A 24,494-nucleotide genomic window follows, 5' to 3' on the forward strand; every position below is an offset into this window, starting at 1 on the left:
AGAGTTCAGTTCCAAATGTCCAGGATTTCCACGTAATGCTACCAATATCTACGTTTTTAAGGCTGTAATTGAGAAGGTGAAATTTGCTTAAAGCTTTTTTTTGCTTTTCTTTTTTTTTTTTAAATGAGGATAAAAGTTTTCCCAAAGTTCTTTTCTCTTCAACTTTTATTTTCAAGCTATGTTTTACTTCAGGTGAATGTCTTCTTTGGTTTTTATCATACTAGTATATTAAAAAAAAAAAGTTGGAAAAAATAACATGTGAACACATTACAGTTGTTTCTTCTGACTATGCTTACTAGTCAGGTGAGAAGTCTGGACTTTGTACACGTACAAATGGAGCACTTTGGAATGTAAGATCCGTTCTTCTCACACATGCCGTAATTAGCTGTCAGTTTCACCATGGACATTTTCCATGTGCACTTTGAGGTAGTCGTTTCTTGTAAACTTCTTGTGGCAAAGTTGGCATTCGGCCATTGGTCGGTTGGGGTTGTGAGTCAGCTTGTGTCGGATCAGCATTTTCTTCAGGCTGAAGGACAGATCACAAACCTAAGGCAGTGAAGACAAGACAAAGACAAAAGAAGTCTTAAAGCTTCAAGCACGTTTAAAGCTCCTTATATTACATGACTGAGGCCACAGCCAGACATACCTGCAACACTTTGGAAGAATAACTCCTTCAGAGAGCACCTTAAATATTATTACTCTGTCTGGTATCTTTTCAATGTTGCACATTAACAGTGGTACCACAGGCACAGGGTGAGGTGGGGGGGGGAAGAGAAAAAAGACCCAATATTCAACACACTGAGGTGTCCCCATTACATTATGGAGTAGTTTTTTAAAACGTATTATTCTGAGATGCAGCAAAAATTATGACAAAACATCACAAGCCTCTGTCAATTTGACCTCAAATCAAATATTTCCTTCCTGACCTCCAGAGTGACATTTGCTGGTTCCGAAAATATCAGTTCAAATTGCTCAGTTACAAGGAGGAAGCAGTGAGAAAAAAAAAGGCTCTGAAGACTGTAAGAAAGGTTCATAATTATTATAGAGGAAACCTCATTGTTCCAATCTTCCTCTGCCTGTCCAAGAAAACAGAAGACATCTTAGAAATGAAGGTGCAATTCCTTTGTAATATGATCTGGTGTGCCACTTCCCTTCCTCCACTGTACTCCAAGCGGTTCAGTTCATTCTGCCATTTGAATAGATAGATAAAGGAATGAGGGACTCTTGCCATGCTAAAATCATCTCTTCCTATAAAAATTCCTGTACTGAAGTCAAAATGAAAGGTTAAGAACAAGTTCAGCCAAGAGAAGTTAGAATGAAGAGTTAGGAATGCATGGGCAAGACATCAAAACAATTGAAATTGTGCAGTTATATGGTCACTTTCACCTTCCATCCAGGTATATATTGTATGCACGAATTTTCCAGGAAAAAAAAATAATTTAGAAAGCACGCTCCTAATTTGACAAACGAAATATGGAAGAGTCATATAGTTAAATCAGAATGAACATCCATAAGCTTGCAATTTTAGAATTCCAGGTTCATTCCAGACAAAAATGTCTTCCATGTAGAGGAAACTTGGGGAATGCTGCACAATCCCTCTTTAGGAAAATGAAGTTTTAAACTCAGATTGGTATCAAACTGGTAATAAAAATGCTGAATGATCACTGACTCCTTTTGAAACCAAGACTGACAAATACAGCTGACTATCCAAGCAAATAATTTTGACCTGCAGTATATGTATTTTATGCCAACTAAGGCAAAACCACACAATGACCATAAAAAGGGTAACTGCCAGAGAGTTTTGTACCTTGTACCCAAAATAATTTTTCCCCAGATAAAAACACTGTATGTGCTGTTGCAATGGAACATCTTTTAATTTATGACATGATGTAATACTTATACAGCAACTGCAACTCTCCGACTTTTTCCCTAAATGTATAATTACCTCTTTCAGACCCAAGCAACTGTCATCCTTTGTCACACAACAGTGAATGTCACTACAGCATCCACTGCTCAGGTCTTGATATCGCTTTTGCAAAGCGCCATTTTCTATTCCTCTTCCACAGAACACACGAAGTGAACTCATAACATTTATCTAATCATAACCATCACGCCTGCTCACAAGTCTCAACATGTTAGAAGTATCATATACCAGTAAACACAACATGTTTCTTGGAAGCCACGAAGACAATCAAGGATATACACACATACAAGATACGTATGGTTCTGTGTATTTTACGCTCACTTCTTCATTTTTATAGCTTATAACACAGTCTTAAAGTACATTTTTTTCATTCATAATGCTCATGTTACACCTAGTATAATGTGTCCTGCTGTTCCTCAAGGCTCTAGCATGTTCCACTATCTAACTTCTTCAAAAAGAACATGCAATGCATGGGATCATTACTTAAAGACATGATTCATCCTGTGCTGTGCTTACGCATAAAAGCTTTTGGCGTTTTTTAAGAGTTTGCTTCGTACTTCAGTTTTATAAGCAAGACTGACGTTTTATAGATTTACAACCATGCTAATGCGCACTTGAACTCTAATCAATCTCTTCAAAATGATCAAAGTTTTGATCAAGCAGGGAGGACAGGAAAGACTGACATTTGAAAGTAAGTGTAGGGTCAACTAAAGGCAGAGTGGAGGGAAATACTGTACTGGAAAGAAACCAGAACAAGGCAGTTCCTGACCTTTCCACCCCCAAAGAACAATCTGTTGTCTCTGAGACAACTGAAGTTCAGTTGGCCTTCCAGAAAAAACAGGCTGGTCTTCAGAGGACAGAAATACACTAAAGAGAAACCATGTTTTGTTTTTCCATATTTCAGTTATTTTCACTTTCCTATGTGATATATACTAGAATTTTCACCTTAAAATGGGAATATTCAATTTGCACTACTATCAGTGGTATGTGAGATCTCTGAGTCATTAATAGTAAGTTCTGAAAATGCTTTTGTTGACTAATAAGACACAGAAATAGCCACATAAATAAACTGCAGCACCTTCATCAAACAGAATACAAGGATTACTTTTACACGTGGCACAATTCCAAAGTGTAACGTCTGTTCCATATGCCTGAGAGAGAGTGAAAGAGGAACAGAAGACGTGGCTTTTATTTCTGATTCTGGAAGGAAATTCTATTTAAAGCAAAAACGCAGTCTAAAAAAATTGGTATGTAATTGTTTATACTGGGTGGGGAAAGGTGCATTGTCAAGTGAAGCCGATTCCTGAGCTCATGAAATACACTTTCTTTTTTCAATAGTCAAAAGTTTTCTTTCTTCAGTGCTTTGGCACTGAAGGCAACTCCTGTTTGTAAATGCTAAAGGTACTAAGAAACAAAAAAAATTCTGACAGCATACGCTAGTACATTACTTAGAAGAAAAAGTTGAATAGTTTCTACGACTGCTTCTAACGCCAGGTAGGAAACAAGACCAAAATTCTTAATCCTCCTAAGACATTTTTCTTCCATTGTGGCTTCATGTATGATTACATTTATGAATCTGCTAATCATTGTAAAAATGGCCTGGTTTTCACCTTTAAAGGATTCTTAGCAGGTCTGGGCATTGGACTTAGAGACTTTTCCAATTACTTTAATGAGTAAGAGCATGCCAATAGTATGCCTTCACTCCTTAAAACATGCAATGGAAATGGGAAAAAAAATCCAGAATATAGTAACAAAAACAATTATAAATGTGGGAAGTTGTCATGCAAAATATTGGAAAGAGAAACAACTTCAGACAAGTTGACTAAGGAGAAAAATGAGACATGTACAGAAAGCAATGAATGTGATAGCTATTAACCGTTTCTGCTAATCAAAGTTATGGAAATTCCATTGCAGCAACCTGACACTCTCCTCTCCCCAAAATCTCTTTCCACAGCTAAGAATTTGTAGAAGTTGCTGCTGTAAATTACCACTCAAGTCATTATAAGAAAAATAATGAGAACATCTACAGCTATCTTTAGCAGGATCAAAAACGGTAGGTGAGAATATCTGAGTGTAAAAAGCAATCTGGTATTGGGGAGCTAACAATAAACGTCTCCCATAGGAACATATTTCCATAACTGTCCACTACTGGTTTTCCTTTAACTTCTGCTGAAACATCTGGAAACATACAATGTGAGAGACAGCTCTGGAGGAATGTTCTGCTCTCAATGACATTTACTACGTTCCCAGCATCTGCAGAACTGGAGTCTAGATGAAGTAAGGAGTAACTATCGAAAACAAAACTTTCAATACTCTCCAAGTGTGCATTAAGCGGCAGACCATGGTAGGCACCTGGGCAATTGATGAGCGTATGAATGAACAGTAGAGCCAACTGCTGGTTATGTCCAAACCCCAAAAAGTCAGCAATCTCTGCAATGTGCTGCTACCAAAAGACCTGTGCTGAAGGATAATTTTGGTGAAACATGGAAGTAATTTAAAGAATAAAAAAAAATCTCCAGTAACCAAAGGTACATAAAAATTCTCAGAGAAGGACTAGGACTAGACACAGATTACAACTGTTTCTAGAAATACTACGATTTGGAAAACATAGTTCTACCTAAGTAATCAGGAAAACTGAAGGAATAGTTGAAGCAGAAAGTGTGCTTTTGTACAGCTCTACTTTCAACTGAAGAAAGAAAAAAGAATAACATATAGCCACTACCCCAAATTGGTCTGAAAAAGCACACTGTGAATCCAAGAACAGTGAATCTTGGATCCACAGTGTGGGAAAAATTGTATTTACACAAGCTAGCCAACAGCTGATAAACAGTATAGCGATCTCAAAGCTGAAAAAGTTATTAACAATGATTTGGAACTACAGAAATCCTCAAGGTACTACCTAAAGCCAGGCTGAGATTATCCCAAAAGAACACAGCAAATTTCCTGATTTGTAGATAACAGCAAAACATTGTAGCTGAAATTTTTATTAAATTAACATATTTTATTCTCAGTGAAATGCCATCAGATTATTTATTAAAAAACAGATCAATTAACAGACCCTTGCGACTTTCGTGCCAACTGGTTATTCTAATTTTGCATCTAATTTTAGAAATTTGTGAGCAAATTTACAACTGTTCAGGCTGAGTCACCTAGGATATGACCGAAAGCTGGTGGTTCTCTTATGACTAGTCCATTAAGAGCTAGCATCACAAAACAAAGCACCTATACTAATTCTAATTCTACACCCGATTCTGATGTCCTTCTCTAAATGCCTGAGCAACACCTTAAAATTCTGGTATTAAGTAATTCTGAAATACATTCTTTGCCAACAGTTCCTGCACATTCAGCCTCCCCACCTACGTTCCAAAAGCTGCGAGATACATTTTATACAGGATAGGGTATGCTGAATGAAAGGTACTTGACAGTGATCTATGAACTGTAACATGATATGCTGCATTTCAGCACTGCAAGCATACACAGCATCCACGATTTCTTCATTCAAAACAAAAAAAAAAAAACAAACCCAAACAAAAAAACCCAACTATGAGCAGATGCTGAAGATATCAGAGCAGATTCCTCTAAACAGAAATTAGAAATTCTGAACTCGTATTTGTGTCATTCAATATCATCAGAAGCATTCAGATTCCATGTAATGAATTAAATGCCTTTTCCTGTACAAGGTAATCTCCAACCATTAAACCATCATATAATATACACAGGAACTCAACCAGTATGAATTTGTAACTTGCAACATCCAAATTGCATTAATAACGGTGAAAATAACTCTTAGGGATCCAAACCCACAAAATAAAAGGGTGTGCAATGCTCTTGGCAATTGAAGAGGGTACATAAAGTTCCCTGCATGGTCTGTCATGAATCAGGCACTCAGAGACCGTATGAACTGTAACTTTATGTCACAGCCAATAGGTGCAAGGCTGCAGTCTCACTGCAATTCCGTCCTGTTGCCGCACTGAAGTCAAGAAGACAAAGGAATAGATCAACTCACGTCACACTGAAACGGCTTCTCTCCGGTGTGCGTTCTCATGTGTTCATCTAGGCCTCGCTTTTGACTGAAAGCCTTGTTACACTCGGAACATTGGTACGGCTTTTCCTGTACAAAATGACAACAATGAGCAAAAGTGAGTGAAAGTGAGTCAACACAGAGCCCAAGTCGTTAAAGGAGCGGAATTCCATGCTGGATGGTGCAAGTTTTATATTCTCTCTAAGGGATTACAGTCAGTGAAAACAACAGAAAACGACTTTCAAATGATTAAGTGAAAGCTGGGAAAGCTGTGGCCTGACAGTTTCCACTTCAACACCCACTTATGAATTAATTATCTGTTCCAGTCTTTCAAACCCAGCCATTTTGGGAGTCTGTTTTTCGTAACGTGAAAGGTACAGAAACATAAAATTCCAGTGTACTTTCCTTTATCCTCCACAAATGCCTAAAGCATACAGACAAGTAAGACGTCTACAAAAACCTCAGGCTTGTTAGCACACTTCCAAGCAGGGGAAGAGGGAAGAGGAGGAAGTGGAGGTACAAGGAAAGCTTGTGTTAGAGAAAAAACTTATTTTAAATAGTAGTGACAGCAGGTTAATCACATATTCATTGCAGAATCTCAAAAGACGTGCAGATGGCAACCAAGCCATCTGTATTTTTATTAGAATTATTTGTTAGCAGCTACTGTAACACATAATGTTATAGAAGTTGCAAGCTCACTGACATCAAATAAATAATTGGAGATATGTATGGAAAAACACTTATATAAAGATTTTCTTCTTTGAAGTTCTTCATATAGAAACTTTCATATAAGATGCAATTCCTCCTTTCTTCCACTAAAGTTACAGAACTGTATCAAAAACAACAATCAAATAAATTAATTAAATGTAAAAGTATCATGGCACTGCATATTGCTTCACTAAAATTTTGATACTCTAGAGACACCTTTTGTTTTGAATTAAACAATTATACTTATTTTACCCTCACTCTACTTTTTTCTGTGGTTCCCAATTCTGTGTTGTTTAACTTCTAAAGATGGGTATTTTAGGCAACAAAGTAAACATTATTTACTAAATTAATTTGGAAACAAAGACTGAAAAATCAATAGGCAATAAAAATGCTAAGTCCATGAATTAACAAATAATAGGCAGCAGCCTTAATGGTCTTTTGGGAAACAACGTGAGATCCAAGGATAAGAGAGAAGGAACAACTCGGGTTAGGTGTTCAAGCTGCAAAGCGAAAAACTTCTCTGGTTATTGAATTCCTATTCTGAGCTTGTAAGAGACAATGAGATCTCCATATATTGCTAAATCCTGCCAGGTACTCGGCATAAACCGTACAAGTAATAGAATGGACTATCAATCGGTGTTGCTCTCCCAAGTCCCAAGCTCTCCCTTTAGGGCAGCTCTTTGCAGGTACAGAGATCACAGCGCGGGTGAAGACTGGGTCCTTCGCTCTAGTTGCAATGGACTACTCTCCCATAAGGCTTCCTAGAAAAGGCAGTGTCAGACAGAACCATCTCAACTTAGAGTGGCAGGTATCCTCTAGCTCACCAAAATCAGGTCATAAGCTGTGTACATAGGGAAAAGCATTTCTCCAGCAATTTCAATTTCAGATATGAGTAAACAATGAGATAAAGTACATTTCAGTATGATGCAAGATAAATCTTTTTAGTGATGCAGGCTGAGTACATGGTGTCCAGCTACATACAATCAAACTGGCCTAAAGGGAAGCCACTAATGAGCTTTTCTGTGCAAGATTCTCCTTACACGTTTATTATCTTTGTGATTTTTCATCATTATTTTAATTTTTTAATTTCCGTGATTCTCCAGTATAGAGTAAAACATGACAAATTACCTAAAAAAGATACGAGTTGATCTTAAAAAAAAAAAAAAAAAAAAAAAAATCATCAGCTAGACCAGAAACTTAATGTCACAGGGAATTTTACTAGACTGACTAAAGACTTCATGGAACTGGTCTGTAATTTTTAAGGAACTATACGAATAAGTCATATGAAAAGCAGGTATCTGCAACACCCCTTTAATCAGTTTTGCATTGTGGTCACATTTTCTGTGACTTCTCTGAAAATAGCTTTTGTCTGTGTAGTTTGCTCCATCGAAAGTACAAAGTATATGATGTGTACATCTTAAACATCTAAGAAAACATTCATTATTGCAAACTGTACCAGGTGTAATTCTTCCCTTTTTATCATCTTGCTCTTCAGATATCTGAAGTGTTAACTTGATTTTAATTATCTTATTCATTTCAGAGTTAAACGGATTTCAGGATTCCATTTTGGAGAAAGAGTCATTATAAACTCTGAGAAGCTGAAGTCACAAACATGAGCTGTAGTATCTTCCCCAAGGTTATGTTTGCCTATTTGTAGTATTCTCTATGAAAAAAAGAAGGGTGTATCTAACCATTCCCTTGGCATTTGTATTCAAACTCACATATGTAGTGCATGAAACACATCCAAAGCTGCCTTTGATCTAATTTTAGATTCCTTACATGTGTATATTCCAGTGACTTCATCAGACACAATTCTGATTCACACCAGCCCCCTCACCCCTCTCTCCACTAAGCTAAGCTGCCCTTCATTCACATTTGTGTCCTTTTCAATAAAATCAGTAGTGCTGTCCAGAGCAAAACTTAGCCCTAAGTTTCTCTCCAGACAAAAAGACTTCGTTGTTGGTTTCGAAGAAGACATCATTCTCAGATACCAATTTCTTCTAAACAAAACATTCTATGCTTTTCCTTTTCTCTCTCCCCCTTCTTCCTTTCATATCAAATTTCCATTGCACAATACTTGGAGAAGGCAACATTTGTAATCATGGAAAAGATGATGTTGGCTTGGCATAACCATCACTGCTCTAAACGGGAACAGAAAAAAAATAGATAAAAACCACAGCACTAAGTCTGAAAGAAAATTAATGTCACCACAAAAGGACAACAGGGACGAACAATGAGACTAGAAGAAAGCTGAACAAATTTAAAACATCAAGCAAAGGAAGAAACCTGCTAACCGTCAACAAAACAGGAGGTCATTGGGAATATCACGTAAGTCTGACTTCAGAGGAGTTAGCAACTGCTAGTACTATAAATCTACCTTCTGTTCAAAACGCATCTGCCAGGCCATGGCTACGGTGGCAGCAAAGCCAAAGGATTACATGTGTTTTCTTTTATTGATGATACAAATGAGAAAGGGGGCAGGGAGAGCAAGAGAGACAGGATGTAGCTGATACTGCAGTGATTTAATATTACATTTTAAAGTATACCAGGTACAAATAGAAATACGTAGATCAGGATTTATAATCTTCCTACCTCTAAACAAAGAAAGCCCAAGGAGAGCCCAAATGGGACCTGGTATTCTGGAAGGTGCCTGCTGTAAGACTGCTGTGCTAACTTAGAAGCTCCTGTCTCTGATGGTTTTCACTTTGCTACATTAAAACTGAGAGGAATTAAACATTTTAACGACTATGACAAATAAAACAGTGCCTGCAATACGCGCTTCATCTGTCCATGGAGAGCTGAATCGTAACTGACTACCTTGGATTCTATGCAAACTGTGCTTTGCATTAGAAAGACATCAGAACACGACATTTCTCAAGGCCATTTGATGCCCCCTTTAACAGACTGACAGAACATGTATACAGCATATCCTGCAACCACAGCAGATGGAAATACTTAAATGCAGAACATCTGAACTGCTAACCGCTGCTGTAGTTGACTGTCTCTCCCTTAAGAAATATAAATACATTATCTGTATTAGCTTAGCATTAGTGCATATGGTTGTTTCTGTAAACCTGCTAAAATTGATTACACAGGTAAAACATGAATGACTTTGGTAGGAGTAACTCCAAGTAACTTTTTAAATCTGAATTCAGAACTATTACATGAGCTCAACAGCAAGTAAAATATAATCTAGACACTAATATATACAAATAAATCATAGCTCAAGATTCAAATAAATGAGAGTTAAGAACAGTTCTAGTAACTCTTTCGAAGGTGGCAGGAGCAAGTCAAAACTTGGCTGAATCCACTCAGGAGACCTTATTCTTTACTTTTTTGCTTAAATTAATTTACTACAGTGACTGCAGATTTATACTACTCAGAAAGTGAACTTGTTGACTATAGAAATGTTACTCAACAATCCTTTTTAATACTTAGGTTTTAATTGGCGTACTGAGTACACTTAAAATGAGCTATCTAGGCTCTAATCTCTCTGATACTCTCTTTTTTTTTTTAGAACCTACTGAATTCAGTGGATTTACTTCTGATTTACTTCTGAATTTCACATATTGCACATTTCTTCTTGTAGACCGTGTTCATACATCTAAGCACACATTAGAATTACTAGTGTCTCGGGGTAAGACATACTGACCGTGTTAAGTTTCACATGACTTGCTAGATCTGCATTTTCTACTGAAAATGTGCTGGAAACTGAACATTCAGAGAAATTCAGAGAAACCAGGCATACCAGATCTTATATTATTTGTATACATTTAAATGTAATCTTACATTACATGTAAACATTTACATGTAAACATTTAGACTTGTGACATGAGCATGAAAATTGTCAGACACGAATAATGACGATGATACAGGACAAAAAAAATACAAAAATACCTTCTTTTCTTCTCTGAAGACATACAAAATTGAGATCTGTATAACAGACAAATCTGGAGACAAACAAAATGTATTTTGGAAAAATGAACAGTAAGGCCCAGTACATACATGAAGATTCTTGGTAAAACCTGAATAAGCCTGAAAACATCTCAAACCAAACTCCTTGGGAAACAGCGAGTATGGAACTTTTTTGGGTGAGATTTATTCTAACAACAGGAAACACAACTAAAAAAAAATATCAGCTTGTATTTTTGATAGTAAAATATTTTAAAATACACAGATCATCCTTTAGTTCACGTATTCTTTTTTCTTGTTTTTAATTGCTTTCACTATTCTAAACTAAAGAAACTAAAGAGCTATCCTTTGCTCCCAAAGAGAAAGTCTTATAATGCCTAAAATGAGATGTAGATAAATTAACACTATCTGCTTTCAAACCTTATGTGGAGAATTTGAAAATATTTGTTTTACTCTTAACAAATATCATTTGCTGCTACATGTATTTGCATTATCCCTTGAACACAGTAAGTAAAAAAAAACCTCTTTTGAAACAATCAACAAGAATGGAAAAATATGAACAAATACAACCAGCCAGACAACATTAAAACATACTAGTCAGGCTTGCAGCTACCAAGAGCTGACCTCTCAAACCAAATCCTGGAAATCCTAAAGCTTTGCCGACCTGAAAATGTAGAAAAGGCAGTTGTATTATCTGCTTCCAAATCAGGAGGACAGTGACAAATACAGACTTCAGGAAGCATTACCTAAAGGGTACCTTCAGTATTGAGGGAATGAGGTTAGGTTTAAGAAACTTGCATATTTCACATAAACCCTTTGCTTTGTGTGCTTCAAACCTTTTCCTAATAGCAGTAACATTTTTTTTCAATTATTACTAATAATTAATGTTTATGTGACCCTCAAACCACATTCAGGAGCTCTTCAGCCAGATGTACATGGCATGTATCAAAGGCGGTGACCAGAACAGCTATCATCCTGTCCAAAATCCCACCCGAATGTGAACTGAAGGTTCAGGGCTACAGCAGCCTGAAATGCATGACCTCAGGGGCCTCGAAAAGAGTCCAACCTCGAAAAGAGGCAGCGTAACACAGCGCTCATGAAGCATACCCATAAGCAACCCGCAACCTGCCCTGTAGCCTCAGTAACAGCAAACTTACTACCAAAAGCTAAGCAGACCAGCGAATGAGTAACAAAAGTCCTAGAGAATCGAATCTTTCTGCTTGGTCTGGAAACTCCCCACATATAGCATCAGGCCATGCTGAGGGCCAGGCCAAGCAACAAGAAAACCTGTTAGACAGCAGCTGTGGTAACAGACCTTTAAGCCTCAGCAAATTCCGGTGTCAATGTTCAGGTTTTTTTCTACATTTAAGATGAGTAATGGGTAGTTTCACTATCAGTGAAGTGGTGACACGCAATCTTGCTCAATTCTTCTTAAAAGACCAGCTTTCATCTCAATCAAAGGGCTGAGAATTGAGGTATGGTGCAGTAAGAAAGACAGTAAAGGGCGTACTGAAACAAGGGTGGCTTAAGCAGCTGATGTTTAGCTACATTTCAGCCCTAAAAAAGAGGAATAAGCTGATTAATGTCAGGAAAAAAACTATCAGTGATACTTTCTGCCAGGTCATCACCACTAGCAACACATCCCCCTTGTTGAGAAGGGAGGATAAGTCACTTAAGATCACAAATGGTGTGAGTTAATGGAATCCAGTTTTCTATTTAAGTGTGAAAAACGTGCAAGAACTAACAAGATGGTCTCTTAGTACATAGAACGTTTTTGGAAGTTATAGCAACTGGCTCACCCACAGACAGAGGCCTACTTAAACTATGAGACTTGCAGTAAATTACTAAAGTAATGTTGACACAGGAAGGCAAAGGCTGATGAAAATTTACAACTCTACAGAAGTAGTAGGGATTTGAACCTTATAATGATTAAAACTCAATAAAGAACCACTTTACAAGCACACATTTCTTCAGTTGAGAAGTAAAATCCTTTAAAAAAATATTTCCAATAAGTAGAGCAGGTACAGAAACTTTCCTGTTGAAACAATTGTGAAAGGATTTTGGCAAATTTAAACAAAAAAGTCACTTTTATTAGAAGTGACTGATGTTTTTGTTAGAAAAGTTCTCAATTAATCTAGTTTTGAAGGTTTTGGAACCAAAAAATCTGAAATTCTTGTAATAAAATTTGTAAGGAAAATAAAAACATGCATCTCCCCTAAAATGCCTTCCAGAAGAAAAAAGATATATTTCTTCAAAAGCTCTAGTATATGCAATTAGTCGGACTTTACCATTAACTTCACATTTTCCACAGTAGTTCTGCCTATTTGCTACCAAGTATCTGTAAAGTTTTTGTTTCACTGTTTTTTTTAAACCGCTGAAGTTATTTCTGTCCCTAATATTTAGTGAAGGAGGGTTTATTTAATCAGTCATGATGAAAATTCAATAGACGTTGATCTGCTCTTGGAAGAAGAACAATATCAATATTAAAAACCCCATATTTTCACTCTACAAGGAGAAGATGATCATCCATCAGTCAACGTTACGTAAAAAAAGAGTGTGAAAATATAGGTGCAGTGGGATTCAAACCTTCTATATTCTGTATACAAACAGATTCCACCGGCAAGGAAACCACAGTACTGGCAAAGTCATCATCCTCAGACAGATGTTTGGGAACTCACTCATGTCTCACCAATAGGGAAATATAGAGAAAATCTAGTATTGAAAAAAATTCAAAATTCAATCAACACCTCATATTATTTCATTACACATTGTCATGTGCATAGAAAACTATATTTAGTACCTTTTTTTTTTTTTGGTAATAGCATGGTATGTTTCTAGAACACATGAGTATCTTTTAAAACTTTCTTAAGCCCAAACATTTCCTGGGAAATACAGAACAAGTGAAATTATGTCACAATTGTCAATTATTGTTCTTGCATATTTTTTCATTATTTTATTTTAATATTCTTCTAGGTTAAAAAAAGAATACAAGGGGTTGTGTAAAGTTCCAGATGAGTGCCTTGGAAAGACTGTTTAACTCAGGACCTGGATGAGGGCGGTTTTCTTCTCGTACTGTCCCAGCAGCAAGATGAAAGAGTGACTTGAAAAAACCTCAACAGGAGACTGCTTAGCTTCCATACTTATCACAACTTATACCTATTCTCACGAAATTCATAAATAAAACTTAAAATTAACTCAAGGTTGGCTAACTCTCGCACATACTGCATCAGGCCTTGAGTTCTTGGTGTCTAAGGATATCTTTACACTGAAGTCACTTACTTGACTGCAGCCCATGCAGACATAATCATAAAAGCTTCAGACTAACACTCTCAGCCACCACTAACAAATTAACTGTGAGATTAAGGAGTTTGAGAGTTGACTTAAAACACATCTGACACTCGAGTCACTAGATCACACCAATCCTTGCAACGTTGAGGCCACGCTACTAATTCCAGCTGCCCAGCCTCAAATGAACAAAGAAGAACAGGAGACAATGCTTCCTAAACAGTACAGTGAGTCCTGATAGCTTAAGTGTCCAGAAGCTATATAACATCAACTGCAATCTACTGATCAGTTCCATGTAACATACGTATATGTATATATGTGTGTGTGTGTGTGTGTGTACATATATATATACTTCTAAAAATATACACACTAGCCAAACATTTCAAGTGTGGACAACTAAAGTTAGTTGTAGAGTTACAAAAATATGATTATTACCTAATTTGCTTTATTTCTTACAGTATAATCTCTGAACACTACGTGCTTTTTAAAACATACTTAGAGATTAATGCATTTTTAAATAGTAGGTACTCATGCATGAAACAAAGAAATGTACCTACTAATACATTGGAATAGCTCTAATTTTTAAATATTATCTCAGAAACATATGATTTGATCATTAGAGCAAGTAGCCTTCCAACCACTGGAAATCAAATTTTTAAATAAGCTATAAAAATTACATCTATCTTTTATACCTTCAAGGTATAAATATGAAATAGTCAAACCAAGCGATGAAAAAGTATCTTGCAAACGGTTTCTACTCTTTCTGTTCTCCGTCACTGCCATGTATTTAACTGAAACAAACTGTAATAAAACAGTTTCAGAAGTAATGAAAACATCAATTTGACATGACAATAACTCTGGGCACCTATCAAAGATCATATTTCCAAACATTAACAATTATATTGCAGCAATATACAATAATTTCTCTACATGTTTAAGCTCAAACTATGTAATATTATATCAGGCACTGAATAAAGCCTTAGGAAAGAGTTGAAGTTTACTGCCCTGTGAAGGCTGGAACTATGCATGTATTTCCTCAAAGCTGATACGGTCTGTAAATTCATTTCATCAAGAACTTCAATGAGTTCCTCATTTATGTTTTCTCAGGCTGTTATATTTCTTCTTGTTAAGGAGAAAAAAAACAAAAATGAAACCATAAACCAAACACATCTACTTTCATAGAAACAAATCAGTACTCAGGTGACATTTTAATATTAGGTGGTTGGTATTTTCTCCTTATATTGTCAGTAGGGGTTTTGGCTTCCCTTCTCTGTTTACTCCAGAGTTCGAGCTGACACCTGTGGCCACCCAGGTTGTACTCAGTTTAGCAGCTGCCAGACCTTAATCAACTTTCTACAACGATTTTTCCAGCAGTTTTCCCTGACCTACAGGATCAGGTTTGGCATTTAATCCCACTGGTAAAATATATCTAGATTTAATCTCTGCAATTACATTTTCCCTGTTGAATGTCATATTATTACTTATAAGCTACTTCACAATTTTTCTGGCCAAAAGACCAGGCTCTTTTTTTTCAAGATATTTACAAGAATAGACCTTGAGGAAAGGTGCCATGATTATGTTTATTTCCAAATTGCTAGGCTTAGCTGATACAGAAATACCTTCTGGATTTATACAGCTTGTTCTTTATTCTTTGAAAAATTAGTTTGCATGAAAGAATAAATCTCAAAATAAAACGTTTGTGTAGGAAAGGCTAAGAAAAGGAATAGCCAACGTCTTTGTAATCTTTTGAATAGTCATCACATCAGATGCCTGAAAAGAGAAATTCCAAGTGTGATTTCATGGCTTTTCTTGTTCTTAGAACTGAACATCAACAAACACATTACATTTTTTAACTTCCTAATCTTTAGTTTTCTCATTGTTTAAATAGCCTAGGATCACAGAACAAGTTATAGTGAATTAGTATCATGCTGAGGAGTTTCAAGATATTTCTGCACAGGTATAATCTTTCTTCACTAGAAAAGTTCTTACATAGTACAGTTAGAATACATCTCCTTTCGTGTTTATACTCTGATCAGGTGTGTGCATTTGAAGCACACTTCCTAAACGTCTCCTGTTACTGTGCTTTGGTGCACACTTTCAAAATGTGTTGGACTACATGACCTGGATTCCTTTTGGAAAAAAATTAAACCAGAAGGTTTAATGCATTCCAGGGAAGGCTGTTGTGTATTCAGTCCGTAGGACCAGACTACACATAATCTGCAGTAAAATCCCTGAAACACATACAAGATAAACATCAGGTCCTCGGCATCAACTGTCTCACTTTACCTACCTGCTACTGCCCTACTTGTTCAAACACACATAGTCTCTGATTTCCAGAAAGAAGAATTAGAAGAGGACTACCCCGAGCACCAGAGAGGTGCTACAATGTGACCGCCTGTCTTCACTTAAAGACACGCATGAATAGCTCAGAATTTTCAGTTCAGCTTGTATCAGTCTTGGTTAAAGATTTGAAATGTTCAAAGCTGAAAATTCAACTATCAGTACTACACACAAACATGTTAGGTTGTCAACCTCGTAAAGTAAAACATCTTAATACCCATAATTCTTAAGCACCTCTTACAAAACAGAGTAAAGAGAGAATCTGACTAAATGAACAAGACTACTGGAGAATTCTCAATTTTTTCTCCAGCAAGTAGCATGTACCTGCTTGAGAATGAAATGGTAAGAAAGAGGAAAAAAGAGAACGCCTCAGGAAGTAACGCCTGGTCTTAAAAGTACATGGCAAAAACTGTCGATAGTTCTGCATCTCAGTGCACAGACTGCAGCTTTGCTAGCACCCCCGTGTTCAGAGAAACCTCAAGGCAGGTGATCTGGTATTACAAAACTGTCATATGACCTACATACTAAACAACTGTTTTCTCTACTAAATGGGCATTTTTTGTTTGTTTCCTGGATAATGTTTTCAAGCTTTTTTCCTCTCAATACACGACCAAGTTAAAAATCATAGAATCGTAGAATGGTTAGGGTTGGAAGGGACCTTAAAGATCATCTAGTTCCAACCCCCCTGCCATGGGCAGGGAAACCCTCCACTACACCAGGTTGCCCAAAGCCTCGTCCAACCTGGCCTTGCACACTGCCAGGGATGGGGCATCCATCATGCACAAACAACACCAAACACACAAGGACCAATTACTTAAGTTTTTCAATGTGTCTTAATTAGATCCTGAATGTCAACCACTACATTCCTGACAAGCACCAACCTACTACAAACATTTAATAAATCTTCATATTCTTGCCAAGCACACAAGTGCTCTTGTAAATAATGGCCTCTTTTCAATTTACCTCTCCATATTTTCTCTCTCCCTCTTCCTTCTCATTCCTTCCAAAAACCCATACTTCCTTCACCACTCTGTTCTCTTCCACTTATGTCTGAATCACACTACTTAAAATGCATATTTATGCTCCTGTACCTGTACTAATATTTACTTATCTGAATGATTAAACTACAGCTTATTATCCTACAGTACTGCTTGGATAACATTCTGCAGAAGAACAGACTCAGCATAACCATTCCTTCTGAATTCAAAATCTGTGAAAGTTTGTGACAAGCTTTGCTTTCTGTTCTATTTTTTCTTATTAATACTACTAGTCAAATTTTTTTTCCTCCTAAGACTTCAATATTTTTAGCTGTTCAGTTCTATTTAGATATTGAGCAAGGTGTTGAAGTGTGAGGAAAAGGGAAACTTGGAAGAAGAAAGGTTATAGTAACAGGCTTTAGTTTTCAAAATAAGCTAGTAATGTTAATGTTATCAATATTTATTCTTATTACCTCAAAGTAAAAAATATTTATTTGGGGATAAATTAATATACAACGCCATTCATATAAGAATGATCTTCACTATGAAGCTTTCGAACAGGAGTGGCATATAAATAGCATGACCACAAAAAGAATCAAAACCCCAAACCGAGGTCTAAAAAAAATCATGTAATGCCTACATATTTTAATCCTCTAGTACAACTATAAAGATTTTTGCCCATAGAGGTGGTGGATGCTCCATCCCTGGAGACGTTCAAGGCCAGGTTGGACGAGGCCCTGAGCAACCTGATCTAGTTGGAGATATCCCTGTTCCTTGCAGGGGGGTTGGACTAGATGACCTTTGAAGGTCCCTTCCAGCCCTAACGATTCTATGATTCTCTGATTTCCAGTAGTCTGCTTAGCACACTCACACACAGAAAAAAAATGAAATATGACCTGTTCAGATCTAGATGATCATGACATGTCAAGTATATGGAAACACTTGTATCACATTTGGTGTGAACTGAGTTCATTCTTTCTATAAGGATGATATTTTGGACTACCTGATACAGAAGAACATTTTTTGAGACATTTTAAAATCAAATTTTATTATGTTCTTAGTGCAATTATGATCTTAGATCAATATGTCTAATTATGATGTCTACATATATTAAAAAGAAATCTCCACCCCATAATATCTGTTTTCCTAACTCTTCCTTTTCCTATTAGCTAAATAACAAAGATTAGTAGGATTGTTCTTCTGTCATTCATAAGCAGTGTTTAAAAGTATTTTCTTTTTCCTCCTGTTTCAACATTAACGTAAAGTCTTCAGTTTGTCTTTCAGTCCAATTTTACAGAAGCATTTTGGAGCCAGCCTGCAGATTTCAATATTTTTTTCATTTTTTTTTATTTGCTTACATATAACAGAGGCAAAAAATGATAACATATGGAATACATGTAAGCAACAAGTTACATCAAAGAGGCAGAAGCAAGCAGCCAAGCAACAATAAAATTGCAAATTCTCTACTAAGGTGCATAATTATGTTTCAGAGTACAGCTAAGAGCAAGAAACATCCCAATAAAGTACACTCAGCTAAACAGCAACTGTAAGCTTCCCATTCAGTACAATTACAAAATCTCTACTTCGAAATGCCTTTTTTTTTTTAATCGTTAACATAATATATCTGAGTCCTTTACTATCTGCACTGTGTGGGTAATCAGGACTGATGTACACAAAAAAGCAAACAACTATCCAGAAAAAATGAAACGCAGAGTTATCCCCCACTGAAGTACTGCATTTCCTAAGGCTGTAGGATATGCAATCCTGCTGTAAATAACTGCTATCGGTTAATTTACAGCTTTTAAGCAATGAAGATAATGTTTATAAAGTTCTCTACCTTCACTCATGAGCATGCATTTTGGAAGATTTCATCACTTGGTGTAAGTCACTAATCAACAGAGATACAACATTACAGCCTCTTAAGGGCTATTCTGACTCTTTTTTTTCCTCTATTTTTTTGTCTTCTACAGAGGCTGGGGGGTTTGGTTTTTTACTCAAACTGTATGACAAATCAGGATAAAATTAAAATTGGTACAATTTCAGAGCTGGTCTTGTTTACTACCCCTCCCACTCATAGTCATGTAGAATATAAATGGTAATGAAATTTCTCCTGGTGCAAAACCAGTAATATGGGACAGTAAGAACAGAAAAGATTTTATAGCACTTCTTAAAGTGATTAAACAGCTGGAAAGAAGGAGAAACAGCTAGCAACACGGGAACAGCCTACTCCCAGTGAACCACCAGGAAGCACTGCACAAACTACTGATAACTTCTAAAGTCAAGTTTGTGGTACATCAGCTAGAACTTTATCTAGGACCGAAGTTAATATCTCAAGACCTAGGCAGAATGGTAGAAAATTAAGCAAACATTTATGATCTTATCTTTACTTATTTAGAAATCTATTATATGCACAGATCTGCATATGGAGACTACTAACTTAACTATCAGCCTCCCTATTTCCTAATAGACAAAAAACTCGGTTTGGCCTCAAGGCTGCCTTGACTTCCGTATGCAGTAACAGCTCCCAAGGGATTACTAGTAAAAGCTGCACTTTACTTCTAACTTTTTGTTTGTTTTCTTATGGTGGATGGGGAGGCCAGAGGCAGGCAGCATATGGAATGCTAGTCCAGCTTAACTTCACCTGGAGATCTCCCTTTACCAAGAGAATTCACATCTGGCTGTTTGAAGACAGCTCTCCATCTCTTTGCTGGCTGAGTGGGGCCAAGATCTCGCCTTTGTCCTTTACTTAAATATACATACATGACAAGACTTTTCTCTAAAACAAGGAATCTTTGTGGTAACAGATTCAAGGTTCAAAAATACTCTTGCAGACATCTGCCATTTGCCTCTTGTTTTGCCTTCAGTTAAATAAAGTAATTTTTCAGCTTAATATTTGTCATCAGTGAGTAAAGTACAGTCTCTACAAAAGCTCACAGTGACTGAATTTTAAGGAGTCAGTAAGAATCAAAGCACTGGATATTGAAGTTTCAAGAATAATGAAGTCTTTACAGAACTGTTTACTCAGTAAACAATCACAAACATTAATCTATACCTATGAATAACCACAGGTTAAAGGAAGAAGTTAGTACTGCTATTATCTCAACCTACAAGAAATCGAACACAGAAAAAATAGCAGGTCAGTAAGGGAGTCATAATTAGAATTTCACAGTTAATGACTTAAATCTTCACCTCTTGTTTTGATAAGTATAAAATATTTTAGTTGGTATAGTCTAATCTCTACACAAACAAACAGTAAGTATTTACTTTTCTCCACACATGATTCATAGAGGATTCTCAAGTAACCATAAAAATTGAGCTACACTTACCCTGTGTGGGACTTACCCTTGTGTGGGTGCGAATATGCATCTTCAATCCATCGTTCTTGCTGAAAGCTTTGTCACAGTAGGGACACTGGTAAGGACGCTCACCTGAAAACAAGAAAAGCATTAGAATCCATAAATATGGCCTCAGTACATGCAGGCCTTGCAGCACAATTATTTGTCAAACAGAAGTACTTTTTTTTCCTGGCCTTTTCTTCACACTCAGTTCAAACAAGAAGATACCTACACATTAGGAAAATTACAAATAAAGGTCCACCTGAGAAGGGTGCAGGGCTAGATGGAAATATTACTCTTCAGTGCTTGGTTTTGTTCTAGTAATATATCATACAGAGAGCCTTGGGGAAAAAAAAATAAGAAAGGAAAAAAAAATCCAACCAAAAACCCACTACCTACTGCCCTTGTCCAAACTACATTCTACAGTGACTTACACATGGTCGTTTTTATGGTTAGGCCTTAACTGTTCCCAAATTTTTCTTCTATTTCACATCTAGTTGTTTTTAGAGCCCTCTGGGTGTCAGAATCGCAATGAAATATAAAATCTACTCTTTTTTAATGCTGTATCTGAACTAACTCTTAGAAGCTAGTTAATCAAAAGTTTCTGCAATTTTTGTGTTGTAATTTATGACTGAAAGGGAAGCAGAAGGATCTTAGCATCTCCCTTGCAGCATCCCATATCTTAAAGGTATTTAGTTTAATGCTCCATTAAACTGGTGTCATTTAGCATCAATTTTCCCAAACTCGCATTAGTGTAATGTGGATACTGAGCTATTCAGAATCAAGGAGTGAAGACTTTCTATGCTAGCTCCATAACTCGGAAGAAGTGATAAAGCTTTATCATTTCCCAAGGGCATTTTAATTTTTAACTCTTTAGGCAATGCACTGGAATCTGAGTCGATTGCCTCCCCTTTCTGTACACAACACTTTAAAAGGAAATATCAGGTTGTTTCTAGTAGAAAAACATTGTTCTACAAATTAAGATACTATTTTTCGATTAACAAAATGGAATTGTTTCTACACAATCATAATGCTGAAGGTGTAACAAACCTTTCTTTGAAAATACAAGCAACGGCTATTTTAAGTCAATACAGTCTTCCACTCATGAGAATCTGCATGTGTAGGGAGATTTAACATAGTCTAAATGTCAAACATTTATTAACACACATACTCAATCCTGGAAAATAGGTAAGTAAGACTAACCACATTTTACAGTTAAAAAAATAATAAAAAAAAAAATCAGACATATTTCACTGATATGCCAAAGATCAGAGTGTAAAGAGAGTGGCAGTAACAGAGATAAACATTTAAAGCCCCACAGTCCCTAATAAAAGGGATATTCATCTTGACTTGGAGAAAGGAAGCCTCATCCCTCTTCTCATCTTTTCTCTGCATGAGGTGTTCCTCCATGATCACTCAGGGGGAAGATACTGGATGTTTTCTTTCTTGGGAAGATGTCAAAGGATCACAAAAAGTATGTAATGGAGACAGCTTACAGAAACAGCTCTTCAGAAGGACTGATTGTGAATACAGTACAGATGATCAACTGATAGTCACTGTTGTACTAAAATCTCCATATAGTCACAGATTGTGTAGAGATTAGAGGGCAGCTGAGATCAGACGATTATTTAAGTAAACGGATTTAAAAAAACAACCTATTTAGTAGATAGACTATTCTGTTCTCTTTTATTACTGTTTAGATAACTGTTAATGACAGCAGCAAAAAAACTGTGTAACACAGTATTCGTGAAATACAAATATTTTTCTCTCTTGTGTTCTGCCATCTCTCAGAAAGCACAATTGTGCGAATTTGGCTTTTTTTTTTTCTTTTTAGGATAATGACAACAATCACTGTGTTATAGCTGTGTTTTCACTGAGCAGTTTGAAATATGATACTCTCTCTCATGACCCTCCATGTCTTTAATCCATGCCTCCAAAATACAAACATTCCAACAGTTGTCAGTACTCAAATATTTAATTAATCCAGTCAGTGTTTTTATGTTGTAGTGCTTTTGAATGTAGAATTTAAAGCTTTCAGCAGTTTGTAAGCAGATAAGTGTTGACAGGTAGGAGTTGTATCCCTCTCTTCCCCAAGCTCAAAGTGTCTTTAAAGTGAAAGATTTTGCTTTCAAAAGGATGGGTTTGAGTTTGTCTGAAATGGATTAAGTGTCCTTCAGAAATTAATCATGGAGACCACAGTACGTGATAAGTAAGAGCTTTCAGCAGATGCCAGTAGAGGGCAACAGTATGACTTCATATCAACATGTTACACCTGAAAAAGACTGGCTTTGAGCAGCTGTTATGTACCACAAATTTTCAAAAATCTCCACTGTTCTAAGAAATGAGTTTACTATGTAACCCATACTGCAAGCTCTGACCTGACACTGATGCTTGGTGACATCTTATTTTTCTAAATTACATAAACAATTTCCCATGCACTTGCATTATTAATAATTGTCAGTAAAACAACTTAAAAGATGACCCCAAATAATTTTCCTGTTGCTCTTCTTTTTTATGTTATTTTCTTCTGCCTAATCTTTGTAGCCTGTATGCCCAAAACATACACAAGTGCCCTTGCATTTACATAAGCAACTGCTTCCCCTGTGCATATATGTCTTCTAAATATGTAACTTATCTTCTACCTCAAAAGAGTTCTAGGATTTTACAAAATTAACTGTGAGCCACTTAAAACAAATTCGTGCTTGCAACAGCCAAGTTTCTTAGAATAAATTTTCTAGTCTCTCTGTAATTAGTCCAAAGACAAGTTTGTGCCACTGTTTAAGAAATACATGGATATTCATAATTGTTTTCAATAAAAAGTAACTTGTATTTTAGAATTATTTGGTCTGTGAACAAGAGTAAGATTCCCCTCAAGTGACATCAGCCATGTGAAAATACAATGTCTAATTTTAACTAGTTCTGAATCCGACTGAAAATAAGGATAAAAGAAAGTTAGGATGAATTGCTCTCTGGAAAAGGCCTGTGTTGCTGAATGAACTGCCCTCGGTCAATACATCTTTTTCTCTATTTACTGTATCAGGAGCCTAGACAACCAATTCAAATTAGATGTCTGAACTTATGGACAGCAGATTTTAGCAAGATTATTACAATCTTACTTATTAACTTCTCCATCTCTGGTAAAAATTAACTTCCCTCCTTGCTTTAGAACTGGACTAGGCAAACATTACTCCAGCTACCAGTCAGTTGCTCGTAAGAATGATCCCAATAACAGACCACTGGGGAAGCAAGTGTTTCCCAAAAGTCGTCTTACGCAGTTTATCCCGCTTTAAGTCCTGTAAGATAAAGAGGAGCAGTGGATCCTTTCTCTAATACTGTGAGATGCAAGTGGCATAAGTTGAAAATTAAGAAAAAACAGATTTGAAATAATGAATGCTAAAAACATTCCTCCCACACATGAAGGTTTGTTGAAGTGCAATGTGTCATACAGAACCATCGGAAGTGTCCACAACTGAGAGGTTTTGTGGTTGACAAAAGTTTAGAAGTGTCACTAAGAAAAACTGGAGAGCAAGTGTGATGCAATAAAAGCTCCTGGGAAGGTGACATTAACCATCAGTGCTTTCACATTGGTCTGCAATCAAGCAAAAAGCACCAAAATCAATTACAAGCATTGGAATATTAAACTTCAGATCAACTCACACACAATAAATACTTAGAGATTTCCAGATGTAAAACTTCTCTGATCAGAAAATGAATCTCTCTATTATGAGATTAAAAGTAAGAATCACTAAGATGAGCAAATGAAATGGCGTTGCAAGTCATGTATCTCGATTTCTCTTGTCCTCACAAAAAAGATTTACTAAGCATCAGAATGAAAGAAAGCTATTTCCCCTACGACAAACTACAATTTCTTCTTGGATTTACTGCTAGAAGCATGCTTACGAGCTATGGTGTCAATGTGCGATAACATCATACTAAGAGGAGGTGCACCTTAGGTAAAGTTGTTGATTTCGATTAACAATTATGCCGTTTGC

At 36.4% G+C, this 24,494-nt stretch overlaps 1 protein-coding gene across 6 annotated transcripts in view; it reads right to left on the reverse strand.

The window, feature by feature from the left end:
- Positions 1-381: 381 nt before the first annotated feature.
- The window catches only part of PRDM5 (PR/SET domain 5), an 84,782-nt gene continuing 60,669 nt past the window's right edge, over positions 382-24,494 (reverse strand). For 5 of the 6 annotated variants that reach the window (XM_086611892.1, XM_086611891.1, XM_086611889.1 and 2 more), the window contains 3 exons: positions 20,510-20,595; positions 5,931-6,035; positions 382-546 (listed from right to left, as the gene is read on the reverse strand). In XM_086611892.1, the coding sequence (XP_086468018.1) occupies positions 382-546; positions 5,931-6,035; positions 20,510-20,595 (356 nt within the window). The remainder of the gene's footprint in view (positions 547-5,930; positions 6,036-20,509; positions 20,596-24,494) is intronic. The other variant, XM_086611893.1, reaches the window with a different exon arrangement.

This window comes from Tauraco erythrolophus, chromosome 5 (genome assembly GCF_009769465.1).
Source record: "Tauraco erythrolophus isolate bTauEry1 chromosome 5, bTauEry1.pri, whole genome shotgun sequence".
Lineage (NCBI taxonomy): Eukaryota > Metazoa > Chordata > Aves > Musophagiformes > Musophagidae > Tauraco > Tauraco erythrolophus.